This window comes from Athene noctua, chromosome 1 (assembly GCF_965140245.1).
Source record: "Athene noctua chromosome 1, bAthNoc1.hap1.1, whole genome shotgun sequence".
Classification (NCBI taxonomy): domain Eukaryota; kingdom Metazoa; phylum Chordata; class Aves; order Strigiformes; family Strigidae; genus Athene; species Athene noctua.
In genome coordinates, this window is record NC_134037.1 from 265,104,228 (window position 1) to 265,127,069 (window position 22,842).

Below are 22,842 nucleotides of genomic sequence, written 5' to 3' on the forward strand. Positions count from 1 at the left end.
TTAGTTTGTGTCCCCATCCTTCAGATAAGCGAAGGGGATTTGTGCAATTGCACTCTCCAGCTGCTCTGCTCACCCCCCTGCACAGGATTCCTGCTCTCCCTAAGGCAGCGCTGCGCCTGGGTGTTAGTTAAGGGGAAGGACTGATGGACCCTCCTGCCACACAGCACGTGCAGAATCACGTCTCCAACGAGGAGAGCCAGTCTGCTCGAGTGCCTGAGCCACAGGAGTAGGATCTCACACTAGTTCGGAGGCAAGTGAAGGCTCATGAAAAACTGGAGCTTCTGCAAATCCCATTACAGGTGCCTGTGTGCTTAGGGGAGAGACACAACACAGAAAGTTAGAGAGTCTCAAAGTATTGGGGAAAAAAACTGTAGAACAACACTCCACGGCTGATGATGTTTTGGTGTTTCTAACAAGAAAGGAACAAAACTTTTGTGACACTGCAGGGTTTGAGTGTTCTCAGTGTTCTCTGGCTTTTTGTGATTCCTGCAAACGCTTCAGTACGGTTTCAAGAGGGGATTAGGAGGAAAACAATGTCTGGGCCAACATCTGGATGAGTGTGTGTGTGCAAATGTGCATACGCACACACCACGCTCTTCCCTCATGGCCAGGCACCAAGATCGGGCAGCTGCTAGAAACTGGGAAGTGAATAAATAGGGAGTTACAGACTGGGTGAAAAAGGTACGTGGGGAGGATGAATCCAACCACAGAATTTCATTTCAGAGTGGTAACAGTCTTTTATCGAGAGCTGAGATGGAGAGTCATGAGGTTACACAGATCTGGGGAGGAACAAAGATACAGATAGAGTCAGACACAATTTATCTTTCCATTCTAAACAGGAATGTAGAATTCACTTTCTAAAAATATTTCAACAGTCAAATTTTCCATGGTGCTTCCAGGGCTTGGCCACGATGCTGAAGGGATCATCCTGCTTTCCCAGTAGACAGCTTTTTAAGCTTTTTCTTTGCTCCCCAAACATGCTGCCGTTGTTCCCTGCTCTGAACCCTATTCCTTGCCACCTGGCATTAGCGATGGGCTGGGCACTTTCCCCTTCTGCCAGAGCAGGCTCAGCACCCGCTCCCGGATCGCCTTGGTCCTCATCCCGTAGATGAGGGGGTTGAGCATGGGGGGCACCAGCAGGTAGAGGTCAGCCATCAGGATGTGGAGGTGTGCAGGGATGCTCCGGCCCCAGCGCTGCGTGTAGAAGGAGAAGAGCCCAGGCGTGTAGAAGAGCAGGATGACACCGATGTGGGAGCCGCAGGTGCCGAAGGACTTCAGACGAGCCTCTCTGGAGGAGAGGCCTACGACTTCCCTCAGGATCAGCATGTAGGAGACAGCGATGAGGATGGAGTCTGAGCCCACCACGACGGTGGCAGCCGTGATCCCGTAGATGCTGTTGGGTCGGGTGTCCCCACAGGCCAGCTTCACCACTGACATGTGCTCGCAGTAGGAGTGGTGGATGACACGGGGGCCGCAGTAGGACAGGTTGGCCACCATGCAAATCGCAGGGGTGACGATGGCGATGCCACGCACCGCGGCGGTCAGCCCCAGCTTGGTGATGATGGGGCCAGTCAGGATGGTTGAGTAGCGCAGGGGCTTGCAGATGGCCAAGTATCGGTCGAAGGCCATGGTGAGCAAGACCCCTGACTCCACCATGGAGAAGCTGTGGATGAAGAACATCTGAGCCACGCAGCCCGCAAAGTTGATCTCGTGGGAGCGGAACCAGAAGATGCTCAGGAGCTTGGGCATGGTGGAAGTGGTGAGGACGAGGTCAATGGCAGCCAGCATGGAGAGGAAGTAAAACATGGGCAGGTGCAGGCTCGGGTCTGTCCTGATCACGAGGAGGAGCGTGATGTTCCCCAGCACTGCCATGAAGTACATGGTGCAGAATGGGAAGGCAATCCAGAACTGAGCATCCTCCAGCCCAGGGATGCCTGTCAGGATGAAGGACGAGGGACTGGAGTGGTTTGGGTAGGACATGAGGCACTGCTGCTGAGCTGGAAGGGAAGACACAGACAGGAGAGGAATGAGCTGGAGCGAGCAGTGCTGTGGACTCCAGCCACAGGCAGGATCCCTCTGCCCATCTTTTCAGGCACACAGACCTGGACCCGATGATCCTTAGGGGTCCCTTCCAACTAGAGATATTCTATGATCCAATTCCTGTCCTCCTTCCTCTTACCCAGCTGCACTCAGCCCCATCACTGGCAAGACCTCACAGGGTCTTAGCCCAAACATTTGGGAGCTATCTGACCTCTCCTCCCACCCGGGGCTGGCCTCTGGATGCTGTCTCCCCCCTTCCACACTTTGGGATTTACAAGTTAGCAGTTGAGAACATTTAGTTGCCATCGGTAGAAAGATTTAAGATGGGAGAAGGGGGAATATCCAGAATACTTGGAGGATGCAGCTCAGCAGGACTCCGCTCACTCACACTCCTCTGCAGGTGTAAACACATCTTCTCCTGGGCTGGGTGTCCCACCTGATCCCCACCCTGGGAAACTGCAGCAGGTGCATATTTACAACATCAGTGTTTGTCACCCAGAGCATTTTTGCTGCGAGAGCTGATGCCCGAGGGAGCAGCCGCAGACCCCACGGACCCCCCAGCTGCATAGCACCGTCAGCCGTGGGGCTGTTCCTGCTGGAGTCCCTCTGTGAACGGGCTTCCCACCCACAGGGCCCCCACTGCAGGAAAAACAGTGTCCTGACCAAAACTGTCCCTGTTTTATGGGGAAAAGCCAGGCACGGCAAGGTTAAGTTAACCTGCTAGCAGTATGGGAATTAGATGCAAGTTTCTCAGGCGTTCGTACCCTCAGTTCTCCCCAACATACCAAAGGGCCAGACTTCATCCCCTTGGCTTTCCAGATATTTGACTTCCTTGACCCCTAAATAGTTTCATCTTCCTCCAAGCTGCTTCAAGTCATCCATGTGACAAACCCAACAGGCATTTCAGCCCGTTTCTAGTCACTGCTGTTTGCAGCGTGAGGCCAAATACTGCAAAGCCAATATTGTGAAAACGCTGCCAAGACAATGTTATTTATAATAGTTTATTGCAAAGAGGACTCTGTTTGCAGTGCAGTCAGCTACCTCGGCTATAAATTCAGGGAGGCAGAGCCACAGCTGGCACAAGCCAGTCCAGCGGGAAACGTGTCTTGTGCCAGAATTATTTATCTGGAAAAGGCAAACACATCTGAGATCCTGTAATTCAGTGCTTGAAAAAACAGCAGATACCCCCTCCCTGCTCTCTGTCAAAGGTAATTGATCTGCAAACCCTGTGTACTGTCTGGGCAGAGTTACCTGGACTTCATCTTGTACAATAAAGCCACCCAGGTTATTAAATGACGCTATTCAGCAGGGAGCAGACTCAGTTTTTACCGGGTCCTTTTCAGGTACATTCACAGTGCCAGGGCTCTGCCCTGAGCAGGGTCTGGTTTCTCGGGTGCACACACCACGCAAAATGCCGAGGAAACCTCTTCCTTAGCTCAGTCTCTCTGACCAGCCCGTTTGGGTCACGCCAAGGCGCCGTCCCCACCATGCTCCGGCTCCATCCACCCTACGCCTGACCTCCTCTGCGCATCCTTCATCCTCCTCTTGACCTGCCCTGTCAAGCAAGGGCAACCTTGACAGCAGCCAAAGGTGCCTCCGGACCTAGAACACACACACAGGAGCTGGTGCCTGGTGCTGCTTCCCAGCCCTGCCCAGAGCATCACACCCGAAGCAGCAACTCCTTCGCCTCGCCAGCTCCAACCCATCCCGGACCCCTCACTCCTACCACCAGCCCCCAGGATGCAGCTGCAGCCCACGGACAGATGCCACGTGAGGAAGATGTCCCCTTCTGGGCTATTTTTGAGTTGTAGATACAACAGCAGCACTTTCAGACTTCTCACTGCTCAGGTGGAACAGCGCTTTCAGGCCCTTTCACACCCTTCCGGGTGGTTTTGGTGCTTCCTTGGCACGAGAAGCTGATAGAGGTTTATTTTGTGCAATTAAGTAGTTCAGTAACTTGTAAAGTTACAAGTTTTGCTCATTGCAGCAGCCAAAATCCAGAAAATTTCCTAGAAATGGGGGACATTACCAGGCACCCTGACGCAGCTTGCTGAACCCTATTAGATTTGTTGCAAACTCATCGTACTTTATTTTTAAGCAGTGAAACAGGTTCAAATACCCTCAGAGAACGAGCTGCTTGGTGTTGAACAAGCTGCAAAAGGATTTGAAATCTTTGCTTGCTAGCATAGCAGCAAGGCTTCCCTGACCTTGTAAGGAGGGGTAGATCCTGGTCCTCGAAGGGCAGATTTTAACTCTTTCCTTCACTCGGTTTTGTCAGCTCTGCCTCTCTGCCGCTAAGCAATAATCGTTAAATTTACAGATTTGATGTGCTTAACATTTTGTGTCATTCTTAGACATTGTAAATCCACCAGCCACGCAGCCTGAGGCCGTGAAAAACATTCAGCCACGTCCTTGTGCAACCGCAGGCTGACCTGCCTGTGCCCAGAGCCGGGCAGCTCTCCCGCCCAGCGCCCGGCCTCTCCTGAAACAAAGCTCCCTTGAGCTGGGGCTTTCTGGAGAGCCAATGATGCAGTCCATACCCCTTCCCCAGCGCAAGATCAAAAGTAATCTCTGATAGATACCTGCACAAACCCATCTCCCATCGCAGAAGCTCAACACTTCCCCCCAGTCACCCGTCTCAGAGCATTTCCTCACATCAAGTCTATATCTCACCAGAGCTCGTGACTTTTGTCCTTTCCGTAAGGGAGAAGAACAAATTATTACCTTCCTTGGGGTGTTTGCCATCCTCTTCAGGTGGACGCCAGCCAAAGGGACAGCACTAGAGCTCCGAGCAGGCAATCGCAGGTCTCACAGAGGACTGGGTGAGCAGATGTCACGCCTGCGTGTCTGCGGCTTCTTTGAAGTTGATTTAGCCAAGGAACAATTTGCAGCCCAATAATTAGCCCTGTTGTAATTAACCCATGCGAGGAAGCAAACTGAGGTGGCAGGGGTCTGACTGGCAGTTCTCTACCACAACATTCACTTAATGTGAGGTATCTAGAAGTAATGAAGCAGCTCATTAACTCAGTGAGAGACAAGTGCACTTAGATGTATTGGCATATCTGCGTGGCAGCTTTTCTGGATAGATTGTTTTATATCCCACCTCAATTTGGCTAAAATTCAAACTTGGCTCAGAGCTTGGCACTATGCTTAAAAATACTGGCCATAACACCAGGTTAAGTGAAAAGAAAACATCGCCCCAGCCCACCTGGATGATTTGGACGTGACCCTGGCTGCAGCTACATCACCTTCAAATACTGTTCCCCTCTCACACAGCCAAGCAACTCCTCAACCTGCCAAAAGGAGCTGCACGGAAATATTTATATGCCTTAAGGAACTTCATCATCCTAATCACTCGCTGTTGGGACTTGGGAGACACTAACCATCCCAGAGGAGAAACAGCTGCCTGGGAATAACCAGGAATAGCAAAGTTTGTAAACAGCTTCGCTCCTCTGTCCCCCTGCAGGGGTCATGTCTGCCTCAGCATTAAGCAGTGACAAACAGATCCATGGTCCACAAAGGGGGAATTTTACCTCTGGGTGGGCAAATATCCCTCTGGGCATGGCTAGCTGTTCTCCTGGTCCACACGCAACGGTGCACGTGTCCTTTGGGCTTAACCCTGTCCCTGTAAAACTTGCTTTGATTTTGTATGTGTGCCGTGCACTCCTGGGGCCAAGACAGCAGCCTGGGTTCTTAGGGCTGTATTTTAATGTCACCCTTCGTATGAGGATCTTGAAGCATCCATGAACTTCAGAGAATGCTTCCTAAATGAGGGCTGATCCTTTGGGCCCGGTGCAGGTGTTCCCTGTCCTTGCAGGCTCTGAGGGTGGAGGTCAGGTGTGAAGCACAGTGTGGCATTTAGGGAGAGCTGAGCTGGGGATGGAGGGCGGGAAGCTGCTCAGATCATCCCCATGTCTGTGATCAGTGTCAGTTTTTTCAGTTGTTTTGGTCTGGCAGCTACAAACAGGACACAAAGAGCAATGACTTCTCGGTGAGCTGGCCCCTTGGGCTACTGGTCCTTCAAAAGAGAGCAACCCAAACTAGCAGAAATCTGCAGAGACTGGAGAGAAGGAGAAGCCCAGAAGATCAGATTAAGGAGCCTTGTGGCTTCTGCTGGTATTTTGGCTGCAGACAAATAGATGGCATGGCTGGAGATGCTCTTGGAAGGAGGAGACCCATGCTGGGGCAGGGACAGCCCTGAGGGACCGTGGAAGACCCAAGGTGGGGCAGAGGAGAGTGAGTAAGGACCAAGGAGCAGCAGAAGGAAACCACCACACACTGATCCAGACCTCCTGCACCACCGTCATCCCACCAAAGGGGCTGGGGGGGCAGGACTGCAACACCTGGGGACGACACGGGGAGCTGGGACGGGGACAGGGGCGACGTTTGCGCCCGTGGTGAACCCCACTGTGTATGGTGTCGAAACCGAGCAGGTCCGTGGCCAGGTGCTCATTGCATCGTGTCTCATGAGGATCTAAATCCTTGCACATCCCGTCCACGTGCATGTGTTTCCGTGTGACTGCACATGCAAATTGCAGCACATGACGGGCCACAAAAATTAACATGAGACCCATGTGCAGCGTGTGCGGGATCCACTCTAAATGAGCCCCGTCTCGCCTCCTGAATCCTCCCAAGTTTAAGACTTGCGGACTGTGAGAGGACTGTACATATATGCTAAAGATGGCGGAATTTCAGCTCATGGCTGCCTGAGGCGAGCGGCAAAGCCTGCCTGGCAGACTGAGGAGGGTGCTCAATCCACAGGCCAGCCTATGCAGAACTGGAAAATTTCCAGAGCGTTTGGCTTTGATGTCACTGCGCTGATAGCGAGCTGGAGGTAAATAACATTCTTGTTTGAGCTCCACGGGCTACTTTCTTCTCTTTCTGTGTGCTAAGGAAATGAGCTGGTGGCCTGCGGGTCATCCAGAGAGCTGCTGGTGCTGCTGGACCGTTTGAAGTGGTGGGAGACAGAGGAGCCAAACCGCCTGGTGCTGGAAGGGGAGAGGTTTGGGGTGCCGGCCCTCGCTGCCAGGAGGGGGTGGGTGCTGCCCGCTCCTCGGGCCGTGGCGCTGGCAGAGGCACAGCCCAGCCCAGAGCCCCACGCCCGCTCCCAGGCTCTCGGCTGGACGCGCCGCGGGCGATGACGCATCTCGTGGAGGAGGGTTGCTCGCGTTTGCCAGCGTGAGCTCGGAGGATGGTCTCGGGAAGGGGGAGGTTAAATCTCACCCCCTCGATAGCCCAGGCAGGGCACTGGCCCCTTCCTCCACCCCTGCACGGGCTGGGGGCTCGGGGGACCCGTTCCCAGGGTCACGGGGAGGAGCACAAACACCTGTGAGCACGACGGGGTTTAACTCTCTTTTCATTTCTGGTTGTCCTCACACGACTTGGATGCGATTTCTGTTGCCTGAGTTATTTATCGATGTGCTAAGCTGCCGTAGATCTGATTCATAGATCAGCACTGCAAACACAGCACAAAAAAAGAACAAAGTCCATAATATTTCTACTGAATTAATGTATCTACTTCCTTTATTTTCTCCAAGTCTTAGAATGAGAAATGTGTTTTGCTGCTTGGTTGGCATATTTATAAAGCTGGACTATTACAAAAGGAGACGCTGGTTTGCAGCGTCTAATGAAATTACGTGGCACAAGAACAAAGTCTGGCCTGCCTTGCTACTCCATCGGTAGCTGTTGCATCCCTGACCTGGCTTTTGCAATCTCAGCCCAGCAGGTGAGACACCCCACATCCACCAGCTCACGCTGCAGGCGGTGGCTTATCGCCCACATTCCCATGAGGGTCACAGGCTCTTGCGGGGTCTCTGTTTGCGTCCCCCAGTCTGTCCCCAGCAGTTCTACTGACCAGAGCTCTAGGGAAGGATGTGAACTGGGGTGTTATGAAGCTTTTTATGAAACAGTTATACCCAAAGTAGTAGAGATGAGGGATTAGGGATGAGGGATTATGCACTGGTGAGGCCACACCTGGAGGGTTGTGTCCAGGTTTGGGCACCTCAACCCGAGAGAGATCTGGAGGGGCTGGAGCGAGGGCAGAGGAGGGCAACGAGGCTGGGGAAGGGCTGGAGAATCAATCCTGTGAGGAGGCAGGGCAGGAGCTGGGAGTGTTCAGGGTGAGGAGGAGGAGGCTGAGGGGAGCCCTCATCCCTCTCTGCAGCTCCTGCCAGGACATTGCAGAGAGGCTGGGGCTGGGCTCTGCTCCCAGGGGATCAGGGACAGGACAAGAGGGAACGGCTGGAAACTGCCCCAGGGGAGGCTCAGGCTGGGCAGGAGGAGAAAATGTTTCCCAGCAAGAGTGGTCCGAGAGTGGAAGAGGCTGCCCAGGGAGGGGGGAGTCCCCATCCCTGGGGGGGTTTCAGGGCCGTTGGGATGAGCTGTGGGGGATGTGGGGTAGGGGAGAACTTTGTAGAGTCGGGCTGAGGGTTGGACTCGATGACCCCGAGGGGCTTTTCCAACCTGAAGCACTCGGTGATTCTGTGAGAACTTCGCAAAGCTGAGTGATGATTAACTGGACAGGAAAGTTCAGTACAGATTCATTAAAACTGAGGTGCTCTGGCAAAACACAGCCCTGGTGTTGCAGAGACAATGTTGTGTTCCGGGCTGTCCAGCCCCGCTCAGCAATAGGCATCCTGGGGCTATGACTGATGACTCCTCGAAACCATCAGCGGTACCATCACACCTTCACTCCAGACTGCCCGTTATCACCGCAGGTTTCACTCAGTGCCCTCAGCGAGGGGGGCTCAGGGTCAGCACGCAGCCGTTTCTTCCTTCTCACTCATTTCCAGTGCTCCAGCGTGGGCTGATTTGTGGGCTGCAGACCCCTTGGGGTACCCGCTCTGGTGGGGGGTCCCTCACGGGCCGCAGTCCCTTCGGGGGAGAGCTCCTACCATGGAGCACCTCCTACCTTGCCTTTCCCCTTGATGTTTCTCACTCTTTTTGTTCACTCCTTCTCTCTACCTGGTATTTTCTGCCCTTTCTTAAATATATTTTCACAGAGGCACCGCGGACTCCCCTGGCTGGCTCAGCTTTGGTGCATGATGGGTCTGATCCAGCTGGAAATGTCGGGTCTGGCAGCGGGTAGTCCCGTTCCTCCCTCCTGGCCACCCCTGCAGCCCACTCCAACACCCAAACCTTGCCAGCGACACCCAGTACACTCCTCACAAATATCTCGAGCTGCCTGTTACAAATACTGGTTTGCTTTGTGCTGTGTGGATAACGAGTTAAATTTTTCCTAATTCAGGCATTGAAGCTCTTAATAAGATTTTTGCTAGAAATTCCTGCTTCCACAAAGTGGTATCTGTTCCTTTCAAACATATTTTTTCTAAATTATAGCTGGTAAATAAATGCAAGAAAAAGAAGACACGGTGAAAAAGTTAATATTAGATGAAAGTGTTTTATTCTGTCTCTCACTGCTGTTCTTGGAAGTACTGGGATGTGCTGCAAGGAAAGGAACAAGTCCCAGGTAAATGTTAACTCCTGAAGGGCTCTGGCTACATCCATAAAGCCATCAACCTGCTGAGCTTGTGCAGCTTTTTATTACAGCACTAGTGCTTGTTGCACAAAGTATATTTGCTCGACAATTTGCAGTCATAAATTATTGTTATTTGTGTTGTGATAGTGACTGAGAGCCTGCCAAGGGCTCCGGCAGCACGCTGCGTAGTCAGAGAAGAGGAGCACATTCCCCATCCCCGGAGCTAAGCCGAGAAAATACAAGAAAAGTCAAGAGCTGGGTGCGGTTCAGTGGGCAGTCCTGTCACGGGAAATTTAAACTGAAATCAGGATCCTCCTCTGGATCTCCTTGGTCCTCACCCTGTAGATGATGGGGTTGAGCACAGCGGGCACCAGGATGTAGACGTTGCCCATGATGATATGGACCAGTGGGGCCAGGTCCTTCCCAAACCTGTGCACCACGGACAGCCCGATCAGGGGCACGTAGAAGGCCAGGACCACGCAGATATGGGCAACGCAGGTGCTGAACACCTTGAGCCTCTCCTTCCACGCGGCCAGCCGCAAGACAGCCTTGAGGATGAGGACGTAGGAGAGGCAGATGAGGATGGCGTCCAGGCCCATGACCAGCAGGATGGCGGTGAGGCCGTACACCACGCTGGGGGTGGCGTTGGCACAGGCCAGGTTCATCACGTCCTGGTGCAGGCAGAAGGAGTGTGACAGCACCCGGGAGCTGCAGAAGGGAAGGGGCAGAGCAGGACTTGGTTCTGCCCCTCCTCTGGAGCCAGGTGGTGTTCTGACAGTCTTAGAATGTTGTGTGTTTGGTTTTTATACTGAAAATATGTTACTAGCACGAGAGCTGCACTGTAGCACCCCCAGAGCAGAGCCTTCACAGCGTGAAACGTGCCAGCCAGACACAGAGTCCCTGGGGCTGGGGTTGCCCAGGACCGTGTACACCTCAGTTTTGTGTATCTCCAGGGATGGAGACTCCACAGCCTCTCCGGGCAACCTGTGCCAGTGTTTGGTTAACCTCATCATAAAAAAAAAAAAAAAAAAAAAAAAAGAAGAAAAGAAAAGGTATTTGTTAGGTTTAAATGGAATTTCCTGGGTTTTCTAGTTTGTGCTCACTGCCTCTTGTCCTTTTACTGGATACTACTAAGAACGTGGATTTGTCTTCTTTACCCCATCCCATCAGGTATTTACACACTTTGAGAAGAAACATGCACAAAAAGAATCTCTTTGCCAAGGGAAATGTTCCTTCAACAGGGACGACACCTCCCTTAAGGGGCTTGAGACCCCAAAACCCCAAGAGTTGTGTTGTCACTAGTGATACAGGACTGACACACCTGTGGGCCCGCCAGCAGGTTGGTGTTACCCTGTGGGTTATTCACCCTAGAACAACGGGGCTGAGTCCGTCACCAGGACCTTCATGGACTAGTTGTCCCCTTCGCTGTCCCCTCCCGAGCTGCTGCCTGGGGCACCGAGCTGGGTCCTCGCCCCTGTGCCCTGGGGGGTGTCACTGATGTGGAGCCTGGACCCATCGCACTGGCCATGGGAGAGGAGAGGAGAGGAGAGGAGAGGAGAGGAGAGGAGAGGAGAGGAGAGGAGAGGAGAGGAGAGGAGAGGAGAGGAGAGGAGAGGAGAGGAGAGGAGAGGAGAGGAGAGGAGAGGAGAGGAGAGGAAAGGAGAGGAAAGGAGTTTCTGGTTATGAAGCTATTGTCTGGGGTTTTTTTGGCCTGTGCTCTTTTTTTGATAGCCTTTTGGGGATTTTTCTTACTGTCCTTATTTTCTTGTATTTAACCTGTCTATCTGTTTAAATGCAATGTCAGTGCATATGTACACTTTACATATGTATATAGAAACGCAATTCCTTGTGTTTAAGCTGCCTGTTTAACTGCAGTGTGCACACATACACGGATATACCTATGTCTGGTTAAATGGGGGGGCTGCACGGAGGCACCCGGGGAGGTGGAAGGTACAAGAGCTGGGTCTCTTCACATTCCAGAATGCAAAAGTTGCACAGAGCAGGGCAAAACTGGGGAATTTCCTGAATACACACTTTTTGTCTTTTTTTTTTTTTCCCCCCCCACAGGCTGCCTTCACTCCCCTTTTTGCACTCTGCCATTTTTTTTTTTATTCAGAGAAGACAGAAAAACACCCACGTGTACACAGCCCTGTGGTGCTCCCACCCCCTGAGGAGCAAAGAAATCCCCTGTGAGTCCCTGGGTGAGACCCGCGGGGGCTGTTCTGTTTGGGTTAAGTGCAGGTCACCAGCCCTGTCCCCTCTGTGACCCGGGGTAAGTACAGGGGGGGCTGCCTGGGGATGACAGACTAGAGATGCTCTTCCCCTGCCAGGACAATTTGTTTGAGGGTTTGCATCACAACAAGGATTTACAAAAATCCCTGGCAGGAACAACAGAGCAGCACATTAGAAAAGTGCCAAGATGGCAAATCGCTTCGCTAAATATTAATTTCAATCTGATATGGACAGATGGGCTTGGTATGGAAAGCCCCCCTAATGATCTTGATCAATAATTTAAAGATTTCCTCATTCTCTCAAGTCCTACACGAATGGGATGTGTCGGTTTATTTCTGTGATGACTTTGTTCCCCACAGGAGCTCCTCGGCTTTGGGCTCTTCACCCCCTCAGTTCCCTCTTGCGCTGTCCCAGTTCTCCCAGCGCTGCTCGGGTCACTCTCAGAGCTTTGTCCCCTCGGCCCAGGGACAGTCAGCTCTAACTTTTGTCCTCGTGTGGTTCTTTCCCCTCCTGAGGGCAGCGGGTGTTTGAGGAGCAGCACCACGGTGTCCTGTGCTACTTGCAGGCACGGCCATTCTCCCACCGCCGGCTCTCATGACCCTTTGGCCATGTGAAATCTTGGGGTTTGGGTTTTTTATTCTGATAGCAGATGAGGTCTCAGAATGCCGCACAGGTGTGCAGACACAATCCAGGTCAAATCTTAATCAGTTTGTGCTCTTCAGTTATGCAAAACGTGTTCGTTTCCAGCTGAATAGAGACATTTTCCCTGCTCAGCCCTGGCAGGAGCTGAGGCTGTGCTGCTGTGACCACCAGCTGTTCAGCTGCCGCTTTCAAGATGCGCTAAATTTAACTGCGTTTGCAGAGAAACCTGTTTGGAATATTTCTCTGGAAATCTGCCCCAGCCTCCCGTCGCTGAGCATCGCAGCTGAGAGCCGTGAGGCGGCCCAGGAGGGCCGGCAGCTCCCGGAGCGCTGGATGGGGACCTGGGGTTTGCTCCGGGGTGTTCTGACGAAACGCCACGTCAGGTTCTCAGTCTTATTCCAGCCTCTGAATTTCTTCCTTTCCCTTTAACCTTTTTGGCAGCTATAAAGCACAAATCCATTTTTCTTCCATCAGGGTCGGTTTGGTTAATTGACTTGCAGCTTTAGCTGATAAAGCTCCCTAAAACGTTATACGTTTTGCCATACTTAAACAAAAAGGGAGGAAATCAATACAGAGTCACATATAATGGGGCTGCTTCTCCACTCAGAGCGAGCTGCTATCTCTTGCGGTCTGACCGCATTTCGTTCAGCACAAGCAATGACCTTCCTCTGACTCCCCCCCATCTCCCCTCTCCCGTCCGGGTGCTTTGGTCTCGCTGGGACCAAGACGGCCGAGGCTGCTCCTCCGGCTGCTGCCCGGCCCCAGGGCTGGGCTCCGGGTCCTCAGCCCAGCTCCCCTCCTTCCCCAGGCGGGAGCACCCCAACCCCGGGCTGTCGTCCTGCCTGTGCTGCCGAGAAGCTTTAGGCGCCTCCCAAAGGGCTGAGCACCAAATCTCCTGAAACTCTGGGTATTTAAAGGCTGGGGAGACACATTAAATGCCACCCTGCTCTTTCCTTGTTATCTGCACAGCCCACAGTGGCCCTGGGACTGGCCCACCCTGTCGATGTGATGGTTATTCCTGAGAGCAGCTGCACGGGGGTTTTTCTGGCCCGTCCTCCCAACACCGTTGCAGCTGGGGTGCACGGGGTGTCTCACACAGGGCTTTTAGTCCAAGACACTATTATTTCCAGACCTGCGGACCATCAGTGCATGAGATGTCATCTTCCAATAGGACTGGGTCTAGTCCTCTGACCTTCTCCCTCACCAGCATTCCCGGTCTGCCCGTGAGCAGCTACTGCCTGGCGTTGCCTCTGTGCTGCCTGCACCCCCTCGTGCTCCTGGGGAACCGCTCCTTACTCCAGGTGACAGCGACAGAGCACAGCCTCCGCACCCCGATGTACGTTGCCCTCCCCGTGCCATCCATGGCAGACCTGGGCTTGTCTCTCTCACCCCACCCACCATATTGGCCATTTTCTGGTTCGAGTCCACCTCCCTCCGATTTGAGGCATGCGTTGCCCAGGTGTACTTCATCCACTCCCTCTGTGCCATCGAGTCTGGGGTGCTGGTGGCCACGGCTTTTGATCGCTTTGTTGCCATTGGCTACCCTTTGCACTACGCCTCTGTCCTGATGAGCTCCCTCGTAATGAAGGGTGTGTGTGTGTGTGCTCTTCACATGGGGCATCTGTGTGGCGCTACCCGTCACCACCCTTATTAAGAAGATGCCTTTTGGCAGGCCCCGTGTCCTGTCTCACTCCTGCCTGCACCGGGACATGCTGGGGCCGGTTTGAGGGGATGTCAGGGTCAGCAGCTTGTACGGGCTGACTGCGGTGACCCTGGGCTCCCTGACCATCCTCCTGTCTTACACGATGAGCATCAGGGCCATCTTGAGCAGCGTCTCCCAGGAAGCACGAGCCAAAGCCTTTAGCAGGTGCATCTCCCACCTCTGTGCCGTCCCGATCTTCTACATCCCGCTCATTGGCTCGTCCATCATCCGCAGGCTTGGGCACCACCTGCCCCCTCACGCTCCTGGCCGATGCCTGCCTCCTCGTGCCGCCTGTCCTGAAGCTGCTCCTGTACGGCTGGAAAACAAAGCAGATCCACAGGCGGATCCTCATCCTGCTCCGCCGGAGAGGGACCCAGCAGTGGGTCTAGACCCGGAGCAACAACGCCCCAAAGACAGTCTCCATCCTTTCCTCTCCGTATTGCTGATGGGCAATATCACCTCCTGGAGAAAATCACTCATGCTCCTTCACTTCCCAGGAGAAACCTGTCACCTCTTCCGCAGCACAGCTCTCTTCCTCTCCACGGAGGAGTGGGTTATGGCAATTCACAGTATTCCACTTCCCATTTTGGGATGCCTCACTTCAGAAAGTCTGCAGGAGGGCAGAGCTGGTGTGTCCTCCCTGCAGGTGGGAGAGAGAAGGCAGCTGAGAGCCGACTTTCGTCAAAGAATTCACTGCTAACAGCTGGTTTGGTCTCTAAAGAAATATAAAACAGTGTTGCCAGGCTTGTGCTTTTAATTACAATATCTCTGTATTGGTTTATTATATGAAAATATCTGTTCCCAGAGTTATGTGATTACATGAGACGCCTCAGCTTTCGTTATAGAGACAATGTGATTCACATCTTCACGGTTACGGAGACAGGAACTAATGGCCTATGGACTGTGACCGAAGGACACAAACCCAGAAAACCGAGTCCCCTCTCGCCGCAGCGTCTGCAAAGGGACCGTGTGGTTTTACTGTCTCACGATACCATCTGCCCGGCCTACAACTCTTCTGGGAACGTCACAAAAATCTCTCCCCACGTCCCAGGTTGGGGTTCACATGAGGGAAGGTGAGTCTGGTGTGGAGGTGCAGGGCGCAACGGGGGTGCGATGGGATCCGAACGCGCCCTGACTGGTGGTGCCACGGGTCCCTCTATAGGTGACCAGTTCCATAGGGGCGGGCTGAGCTGCCCCTCTTAGAGCATCGAGGCTGTCATTAGCGGAGCCTCCACCCCGCCCCGACACAATCCACCTCGTGACTAACCACCCTTGGGGAAAAAAATACCCCCTGCAAGCCAAATCCTTGTGACTGGGTCACGTCTGCAGGGTCATACCACACCTTTTGCTCCTTTCTGTCCCCAAATCAGTGCCTTGGGTCTTTCTCACAGGCTATTCTCCTCATCTGGGCTCCCTCAGCCCAGCCTTTGCCTCATCCCAGTAGCTGAACGGTCAAGAAGGAGGGAGCAGGGTGAAAAGGAGGAGAAAGCGAAGCCATGACCTTGCAGGTGAGAGCCCCCAGCTCATGGGAGAGAGCGAGCCGCGGGCGTGCTGCGAGCAGCACTCGTGTGGGGAGGGATGAAGGCAGAGGAAACCGCCAAACGCAGGGTCGGTGTCCAGCCACGCGAAGAGCCTCAAGGTCAAGACCCGAGCTTGGGATGCCCTGGCCATCTGTCAGCAGGTGCCAGCAAACTGGGAGATGCTGCACATAGCGGCGATGTGCTGGAGAGCTTTGCCAGGGAGAAAAAAAAATGGTGTTTCTCTTTTGCTTTTTATTTGTTTCCCATCCACCCCACCCAGCTCCAAAAGCTGCTTTGGGAATTGCACTGAGAGCGTCTCCCAGCTCTCCTTGGTGCTGCTGGGGAGCATCCAAACGGCAAGGATCAGTGCTGTGAAAGGGAGGGAGGTGCCTTTTGTTTTGGCAAGCGTGAGAGAGTTATGGGAATAGTGTACCTGGGTTTTTCTTTTTCATCAGGAGGAGGAAATGCTCTGTCTCTTCCAGAGTCTGTTGGGTGCCACCACTGGGAGGTGCCCCGCAGTAAAACCAGCAGGAACACATGGTGCTGCTACACATGCTGCTTCCCAGATGCTGGGAAGGGACCAGTGTCTGCAGGAGGACAGATGCACTCTGTGCAAAAATAAAGATGGGTGCAAGGCAAACACCATTGTTTAAGACAGAGCCCTGGGCCTCATGGCTGGGAAGCCGCCAGAAGTCTCTCCTGTGTTTTTCCGAGGGTCTGTAAAGCAGATCTCTGAAGACGGCATCTGTGTATGTCCGTGCTGAAACTGCTGAGCAGCTTCGATCTGCCAATAAGAGGTGAGAAGCCAGACCCCACCAGGGCGACCTGAGCGCTCTTACACCCTGCCATGGCCACAGGCATGTCGCTGGGCGAGCTCCAGAAGGAGCGGTTCCTTTTGTGCTTGAATGTTTTGCTAAATCCAGTGAGTCAGACTGGGCAAGCCCTGGGGAAGAGCAAGTGTTGCTGGAATCAGCTTGTGGATGGGAGAGAGCAGCTCCCCGGGAGGTTAATGCTTGTCAGCCGCTGACAAATCTGGTGCTGGTTTGGACCAGTTGCCTCACAGGCGAAGTCCACAATTGGTTTAAAACACCAGCACTTCACCTGTTTGAGCCCAGCAGTGCTGACCCACCCCGGCTCTGGGTCACGCAGCCCCGGAGAGCATCTCCCACCCCAGAGAGCATCTCCCATCCCAGAGAGCATCTCCCATCCTCAGAGAGCATCTCCCAGCCCAGAGAGCATCTCCCAGCCCAGAGAGCATCTCCCATCCCAGAGAGCATCTCCCAGCCCAGAGAGCATCTCCCATCCCAGAGAGCATCTCCCATCCTCAGAGAGCATCTCCCAGCCCAGAGAGCATCTCCCAGCCCAGAGAGCATCTCCCATCCTCAGAGAGCATCTCCCAGCCCAGAGAGCATCTCCTTCCAGGGAGAGGAGTGACATGACAATTAGTCCATCTCGTGCTAATTGGGTTTCCCAGCCCTCCTGGAGGTGGCTCCCACTCGGGAATAGAGCGCAGCTAACGCTCTGCCCTCCTGGAGGGCCCGTGTGACGCCGAGGAATGACATTCATCATACTTCTAGTTGGGATTTATCCTGAAAGCACCTCACCCGCTTTACGGAGCAAGGCGACCGGGTGCTGTGCTGGCTGTTGCTTTGGGTTTGCAATCTGAGATCACAGAAATGTGCTGCCCTGAGGCCTGGAAGCACTCGCCGTGTCTGCAGGTCCCGCTGAACCCAGCTGCTCTCCCGCTGCCTCCGAGTCACGGCGATCCGCCGCCTTCATTTAATAATTGACAGGGCCGCCCGTCTTCCTCACGCTCGCTGTTTGCTTTTCTATGTTTGACTTTCCACCGACGGCGCCAAAAGCAATAACGTACATACCAATTTGTCTACAAGTGCTTTCCACCTGTCGATCCCCTTCTCTTATCTGCCTTCGCTCAGCCCTGCACCTACATAATGCATTTGCCATCACAAAATTCCCTTTTGCCAGCAAACGGTGTCAGTTGTCAAGTTCTCCTTCGCACCAGCCCCTTCCCAGCCTGGTAAGCACAGCGGCTCTGATGATGCTACACAGGGATGTGAAAATAAACCAAGTCCAGACGCCGCCTCGCTTGCTTCTTATTCTGGTCAACATTTGTGTTTTGTACCAGTCTCCCATTTCAGGCGTGTGCAGCTTTCCTCCTGAAATAGCTGATCACACACAGCCCTCGCGACGGATTCAGCTGGTTTTGTCTTAACAGATTTCACAGGGTTTCTCTTCCAAGGAAGGGGGAAGGCTCCCTGCAGCAGCCCAGCTTTCTTACTGGTAAAACTTCGTCTGCTCTGCAAGACATAAAAAACAGGCCCTAGCTCTGAAGTTAAAGGAGCCCATAGACAAGCTCTGAAACTGGGTCAGATCCGGGATTATCTGATGCATACCACTGAGAATTTTTTTTTCTGTTTATTGTTTTTAGTAGCCACCACCCAACTCCTCTTCTTATGCATCTTGGGATTTATCTGTTACAAGGTCCTGTTAAATTCCAGGGAACTTCGTAGTAAATCAACATGAATGAAGATCCAAGAACAGTTACGTGTTCATTGGGAAAGTTTGTTTTATCTTTGGAATTGGACATGGACTAATGTTCTGACCTAGTTTAAGACCACAAAATCCTCTGTTTATGCCTCCATATCCGTATGTTTGCACAACCCCAGAAAGAGCAGCTTTTAGCTCCATGTAAACAGATTTCATACATTAATCTCAACCTTGAGAATGAAGTCGATCACGGTGGAGGCCAAGATGAATTGGGCGTTTCAAGTAGACAAAGTGGGACACCATAAAAGGGCGCAGAGATTTTCAAAGCACTGAGGAAAAACTCCAAAGTCCAGCTTCTGGGTTTCCCTGGACGCAGTTCTGCGTTCCGTGTCCCAGATTTGGGACTACATGTGGGCCTGGGGTCCACGCTCCCGTGGGGTGGTGAGTCGGTGCAGCCGTGGAGCTGTGGAGCACATCTGCTCTAAGGTGAGCTGGGATGCTCTGTAGGTTCAAACAAGGAAAATTCAAACTGAAATCTACCCTTGAAACCACATCCTAGGTAACATCTTAAACCTCACCCGGTGGGTGTGACCCAATGGAGGTGTTTACAGCTCTGTAGGTCATCCATGAGTAAACCCTCAGCTCTTTCCCCACAAGAGACTTTGAGAAGCTCACGGTGAGTTACGGTGGGTGAGTTTCAGGGTTTGCAGAATGATCCTGGTCTCCAGCTGTGGGAGAAACGTGAGGCACGGTGGGCGCAGAGGCTGACTTCGGATCACGCGGAGACCCAGCCAGCCCATGCCTGGGAGCTGCTGCCCACTGTCACCAGGGGAGGACTCTCCAGTGTCCTCCTCCTCCTCCTCCTCTTCCTCTCAGCACCTTGGTTAAGCGGGGTTAGTCTGGTGGCTCTTGGCCCTCCCGTTGCATTTCTTCTTCCAGAGAGGAGGAGTTTTACCCAGCCTCATTTAGAAACCCGTGACCGCACTTCAGTGTGAGGGATGGACCAGACGACCTCTTCAAGCCCATTCTGATCAAACTGTCTATGGATTAGCACAGAACCGACAGCACAAAACTACCATCATGGCTCTGATGGCGCTTAGGGCTCCTGCTTAGGTTTTCACCCCTGCTTCTGCTGCGGAGTGCTGCACCACTGACTGTGGCCCACGGCGTCCAGAAACTATTGCCCAGCAACAGGGACATCTTTAACCACCTGACATCCATCCTGGTGGCCGCAGTGACATTTCTGTCCATCCTCTGTGCTGTCATCTCCTTGTACCCGCTAGAAACTATGCACCCTGTACTGCAAAGGCGAAGCTCCACGCACCCAGATATATTTGTGTTTTGCGCAAGTCCTCACAGATCCAGTCCTACCCTTTCTGATAGTGCCAGCCCCGCCGAGCCTGATTTGCTCTAATTTCATGGAAATTGCCTTCAGTGCCTGCCCTCTCCATACCTCCTTCCTCAGTGAGGCCAGGCTGGGTGCGTGTCCCCATCGCAGTGCTCTCAGAGAAGTACCTCGTTCTTCCTGAGCTCGGTAATGGAGGAGGTGGGAGTCGTGTCTTTACCCAGAGACACCTGCATTGTTCTCTCTTTGTTAAATACTCTTCTAAAAACCCGAGGGCTGAGAAGATGGGGTCTCCAGGCATAAAGCCCAACAAGCTGTGGGATCTGAGTACGGTACCCTGTGGCTGGCCCTACAGTCCTTGGCTCCTCTTCTGACCCCTGTGATGATGCTGGACATCACCAGACAAGTGCCTCAGACCCCTGAAATCGGCACCTCTCCTGTCGTCCTTCCCAGATTCTGCCCTTCCCGCAGGGACTTGTGCTCGTGCACAGCCTGGGGGAGCACCTCTGCATGCCCGGGGCTGCCAGCAGCCACACCAGGCAGCTCTAGAGGAGATCTGTAAACCAGTCTGCCCAAAAAGCAGAATTCTGGTCACAAAATTGCTTCCCAAGGGGACCTTATTCTCCAAGGAACCGGAAAATTTGTAAGTGCAAATTCTAATGGAAAATCTCCCTGCAACCCTTTGGGCAGCATCTCTGGTTACACCGGCATTTCTCCTTTGGCTCTTTGCTCTGCTCCCACCTCTCTGAGACACCATTTCAGACGTACAGCCAGCCTCTGAAACAAGCAAACAAAAACTCGTGTATGCAGGAGCAGCAACAAGCTTCTGACTTCCCTCAGTGTCAGAGTTACTCCTACGTCAATCACCAAACCCCCTTCATGCCTCGCTTGGCCCCTTTTCAAAGCAAAACCATCTGATAACATTTTCTCTATTGCTAGATTGAATTTCGACCAGTTCGATGATGTCACAGTGGTTTATTTTGAAGAAATCATTGCAGATTAGCAACATAACTTCGTTACTCTCTCTCCTCACAGCTCCACTCTCATTTTCTTGCTGCTGTTGCTGAGATGCCCGATGCAATACCATGAAATCATGACATTATAACTGATAAAGGTGAATGGACACATTTGGCCTTATCAGTCTGAAGCTACTTCAGCCTACAGAATACAAAGTATATGGATGAAATCAATACCCAAAGCATTTTCAACCTTTTAAAAATTATGTTCTGGGATTTCAGTCTCTTTAAACCTTGTGAAACAGGGTGAAGGCAAATATGAAATCCTTGCGGCGTGCACGCGGCCTGCATGCACCATGATCCGGCCACCTTGATCCGGATGGAGCCAGGCAACCTGGAAACCCTTTGGATTAATTAATTGGCACCATTCTTCTCTTTCTTCTTAAGCAGGAAAACCTCCTACCTTGCAGACCACGGATTTTCCTGCCCCCAGCAAGCACCTGGATCCATTTGACCCCATTTTAGGTCTCTCGGGGACGCACCTAAAAGCAGAGCGTGCTTTCTACAGACAATTTTTCTTGTTGTTTTTTGAAAACCAGTGGTCTCTCTACAGCTAATGCCATTCATGGTGGAGCTGTGCTGTGGACGGTGAGCACGAGGAGGTAGAAACCACGGAAAGAATCCCTAAGGAACGGTGCTTGTCCAAGAGTCACAGCACGCACCGTTTGGGGACCGGGCACCGCTCTCACTGAGATCACACACCAGCAGCAAGTTTCACAGCTTTGCCTCGACATTCCTGCCCCATCAGGGTAGATCTATTGCCTCCCAGCTGTTATTTACAGCCTTTGCACAATGTTATCCTGGTGGTGGAGGTTTGTGACATGCTGTACGTGATGTGCTTTGGGATCGTATTTTAGCAAATTAGAGGCAGATTGTGTTGACCTGCGCTCCCCCCTCAGCTCCCTCGAATCGCCTCTGTCCACCAGCTTCGCTTAATACGGGAAAATGAAACACAGGGGGTTTTGCAATGTTTGCAGAGTTCTCTGGGATTGTTTGATTTTCCACCCCGCACACTAAAAGCAGGGAGTCTGCTGCCTTTGCGACAGGACTCCCTGTCCTTTCTGCATTTTCTGAATCCTCCCATTGTATTATTTACCTGATGTACCAAGTCAGGCATTAAATATGTCAATGTTTGCCCCTGAGCTCTTGTGAGCTCGTTCATTTCTGTAGGAGGAAGCGCCGGTGACCGAGGATCTCCTGCGTGTCGCTCAGGGCAGCACAGGAAATTGGCTGACACCACTTCACTTTACCCAGGGTTTTTGTGATGATTTCAATTAAAGATGCTGGCTTTCTGCTGAAACAGTCCGAGCGGGTTGGCCTCTGAACCAGCTGCAGCTGTACAGGCTGAAGTGCTCCGCAGAGGTTTAACCGCCCTGCTCCCTGCAGAGGACCACGCTGGGGTGGCATCTGCCTCTCTAATTTCATCCGAGCCCTGAAGGGGCGTGGAGGTCACCATGTCATTCAGAAAGGGGTGAAGTTACCGTGGACTCGCTTTAGGCAACAGGACCAGAGCCAGAGAGGGGTTCTGCAGGTGTGGAGGGTGCCCAGACGCCCGGCACGGGAATACATGAGCGGAGCCACACCCAGGCTTCACCACAGCTTGATCCCACCTTTTACAGTTCAGACTACAAAAAGTCTGGCAGCCAGCTTAGATACCTCAAGCACAGAGTGCAGGAGACCCACTGCCGACAGCAGGGCAGCAGCAAGGGCATGGGCACGGGGAGGGGCCTCCTGGCACCTTTCAAAGCTATTTTGACTTCCAGGGCTGAAGTGGTGACAGCTGCAGAGGTTTCTGCAGCAGACGCTGTTTTCCAGGTCCAGATCCAGGTCCAGATCCAGGGCACTTGTCCATCCTCCCCTTTTCCGTGCACATGTACAGCTGCCCCCGACTCCAGTCCTGCCCCATGGAAGTCCCTCACGCACTTACCACAACCCCACACTGGCGCCTGCCCAGAGCCTTCCCTCTCCAGCCCCCTTCTCCATCCTTCCCCAGGACTTGGGGACGTGGTTTAGTGGTGGACCTGGAGGCGTTAGGTTAAGGGTTGGACTCGATGATCTTAAGGGCTTATTCCAACCTGATGATTCTATGTTTCTATGACATCCCACTGCAATCAAAGCCTGGCCCATGTCACGCTTCTCCAGCATCCACCCACACCTTTCAGGCCAGGGTTGTAGCCCCAACCCCACCAGTTCCACCATTTTCAACCACAACCCACAACACACACCCCCTGCCCAGGGACAAGCCACAACTGTCACCTGCAAGGAGCTGCTGGATCTTGGGTGTCTGACTCCTCACACCTCCCCTGGGTCGTCAGCTGGTGCCGCCGGCTCATCCCCGGAGCTCAGCGGGGGGGATTCCC

General features: G+C 53.0%; 2 protein-coding genes and 1 pseudogene across 2 annotated transcripts in view; 1 reads left to right on the forward strand and 2 right to left on the reverse strand.

Moving 5' to 3' along the window:
* Positions 1 to 1,005: 1,005 nt before the first annotated feature.
* LOC141958824 (olfactory receptor 52K2-like) lies at positions 1,006 to 2,007 on the reverse strand. Its single transcript, XM_074901740.1, has one exon. It carries the CDS (start codon positions 1,978 to 1,980, stop codon positions 1,006 to 1,008), a length of 975 nt encoding a protein of 324 aa, XP_074757841.1. The 5' UTR covers positions 1,981 to 2,007.
* A 7,803-nt stretch (positions 2,008 to 9,810) lies between these two features.
* LOC141958828 (olfactory receptor 51E2-like) overlaps positions 9,811 to 22,842 on the reverse strand; it is a 138,327-nt gene continuing 125,295 nt past the window's right edge. Inside the window, exon 2 of the mRNA XM_074901756.1 lies at positions 9,811 to 10,225. Within this exon, the coding sequence (XP_074757857.1) occupies positions 9,811 to 10,225 (415 nt within the window). The remainder of the gene's footprint in view (positions 10,226 to 22,842) is intronic.
* On the forward strand, positions 13,546 to 14,482 carry LOC141966841 (olfactory receptor 51E1-like; annotated as a pseudogene).

Coding starts and splice junctions, on each gene's coding strand:
- LOC141958824 (XM_074901740.1), bottom strand. CDS start 1,980: ATGTCCTACCCAAACCACTCCAGTCCCTCGTCCTTCATCCTGACAGGC.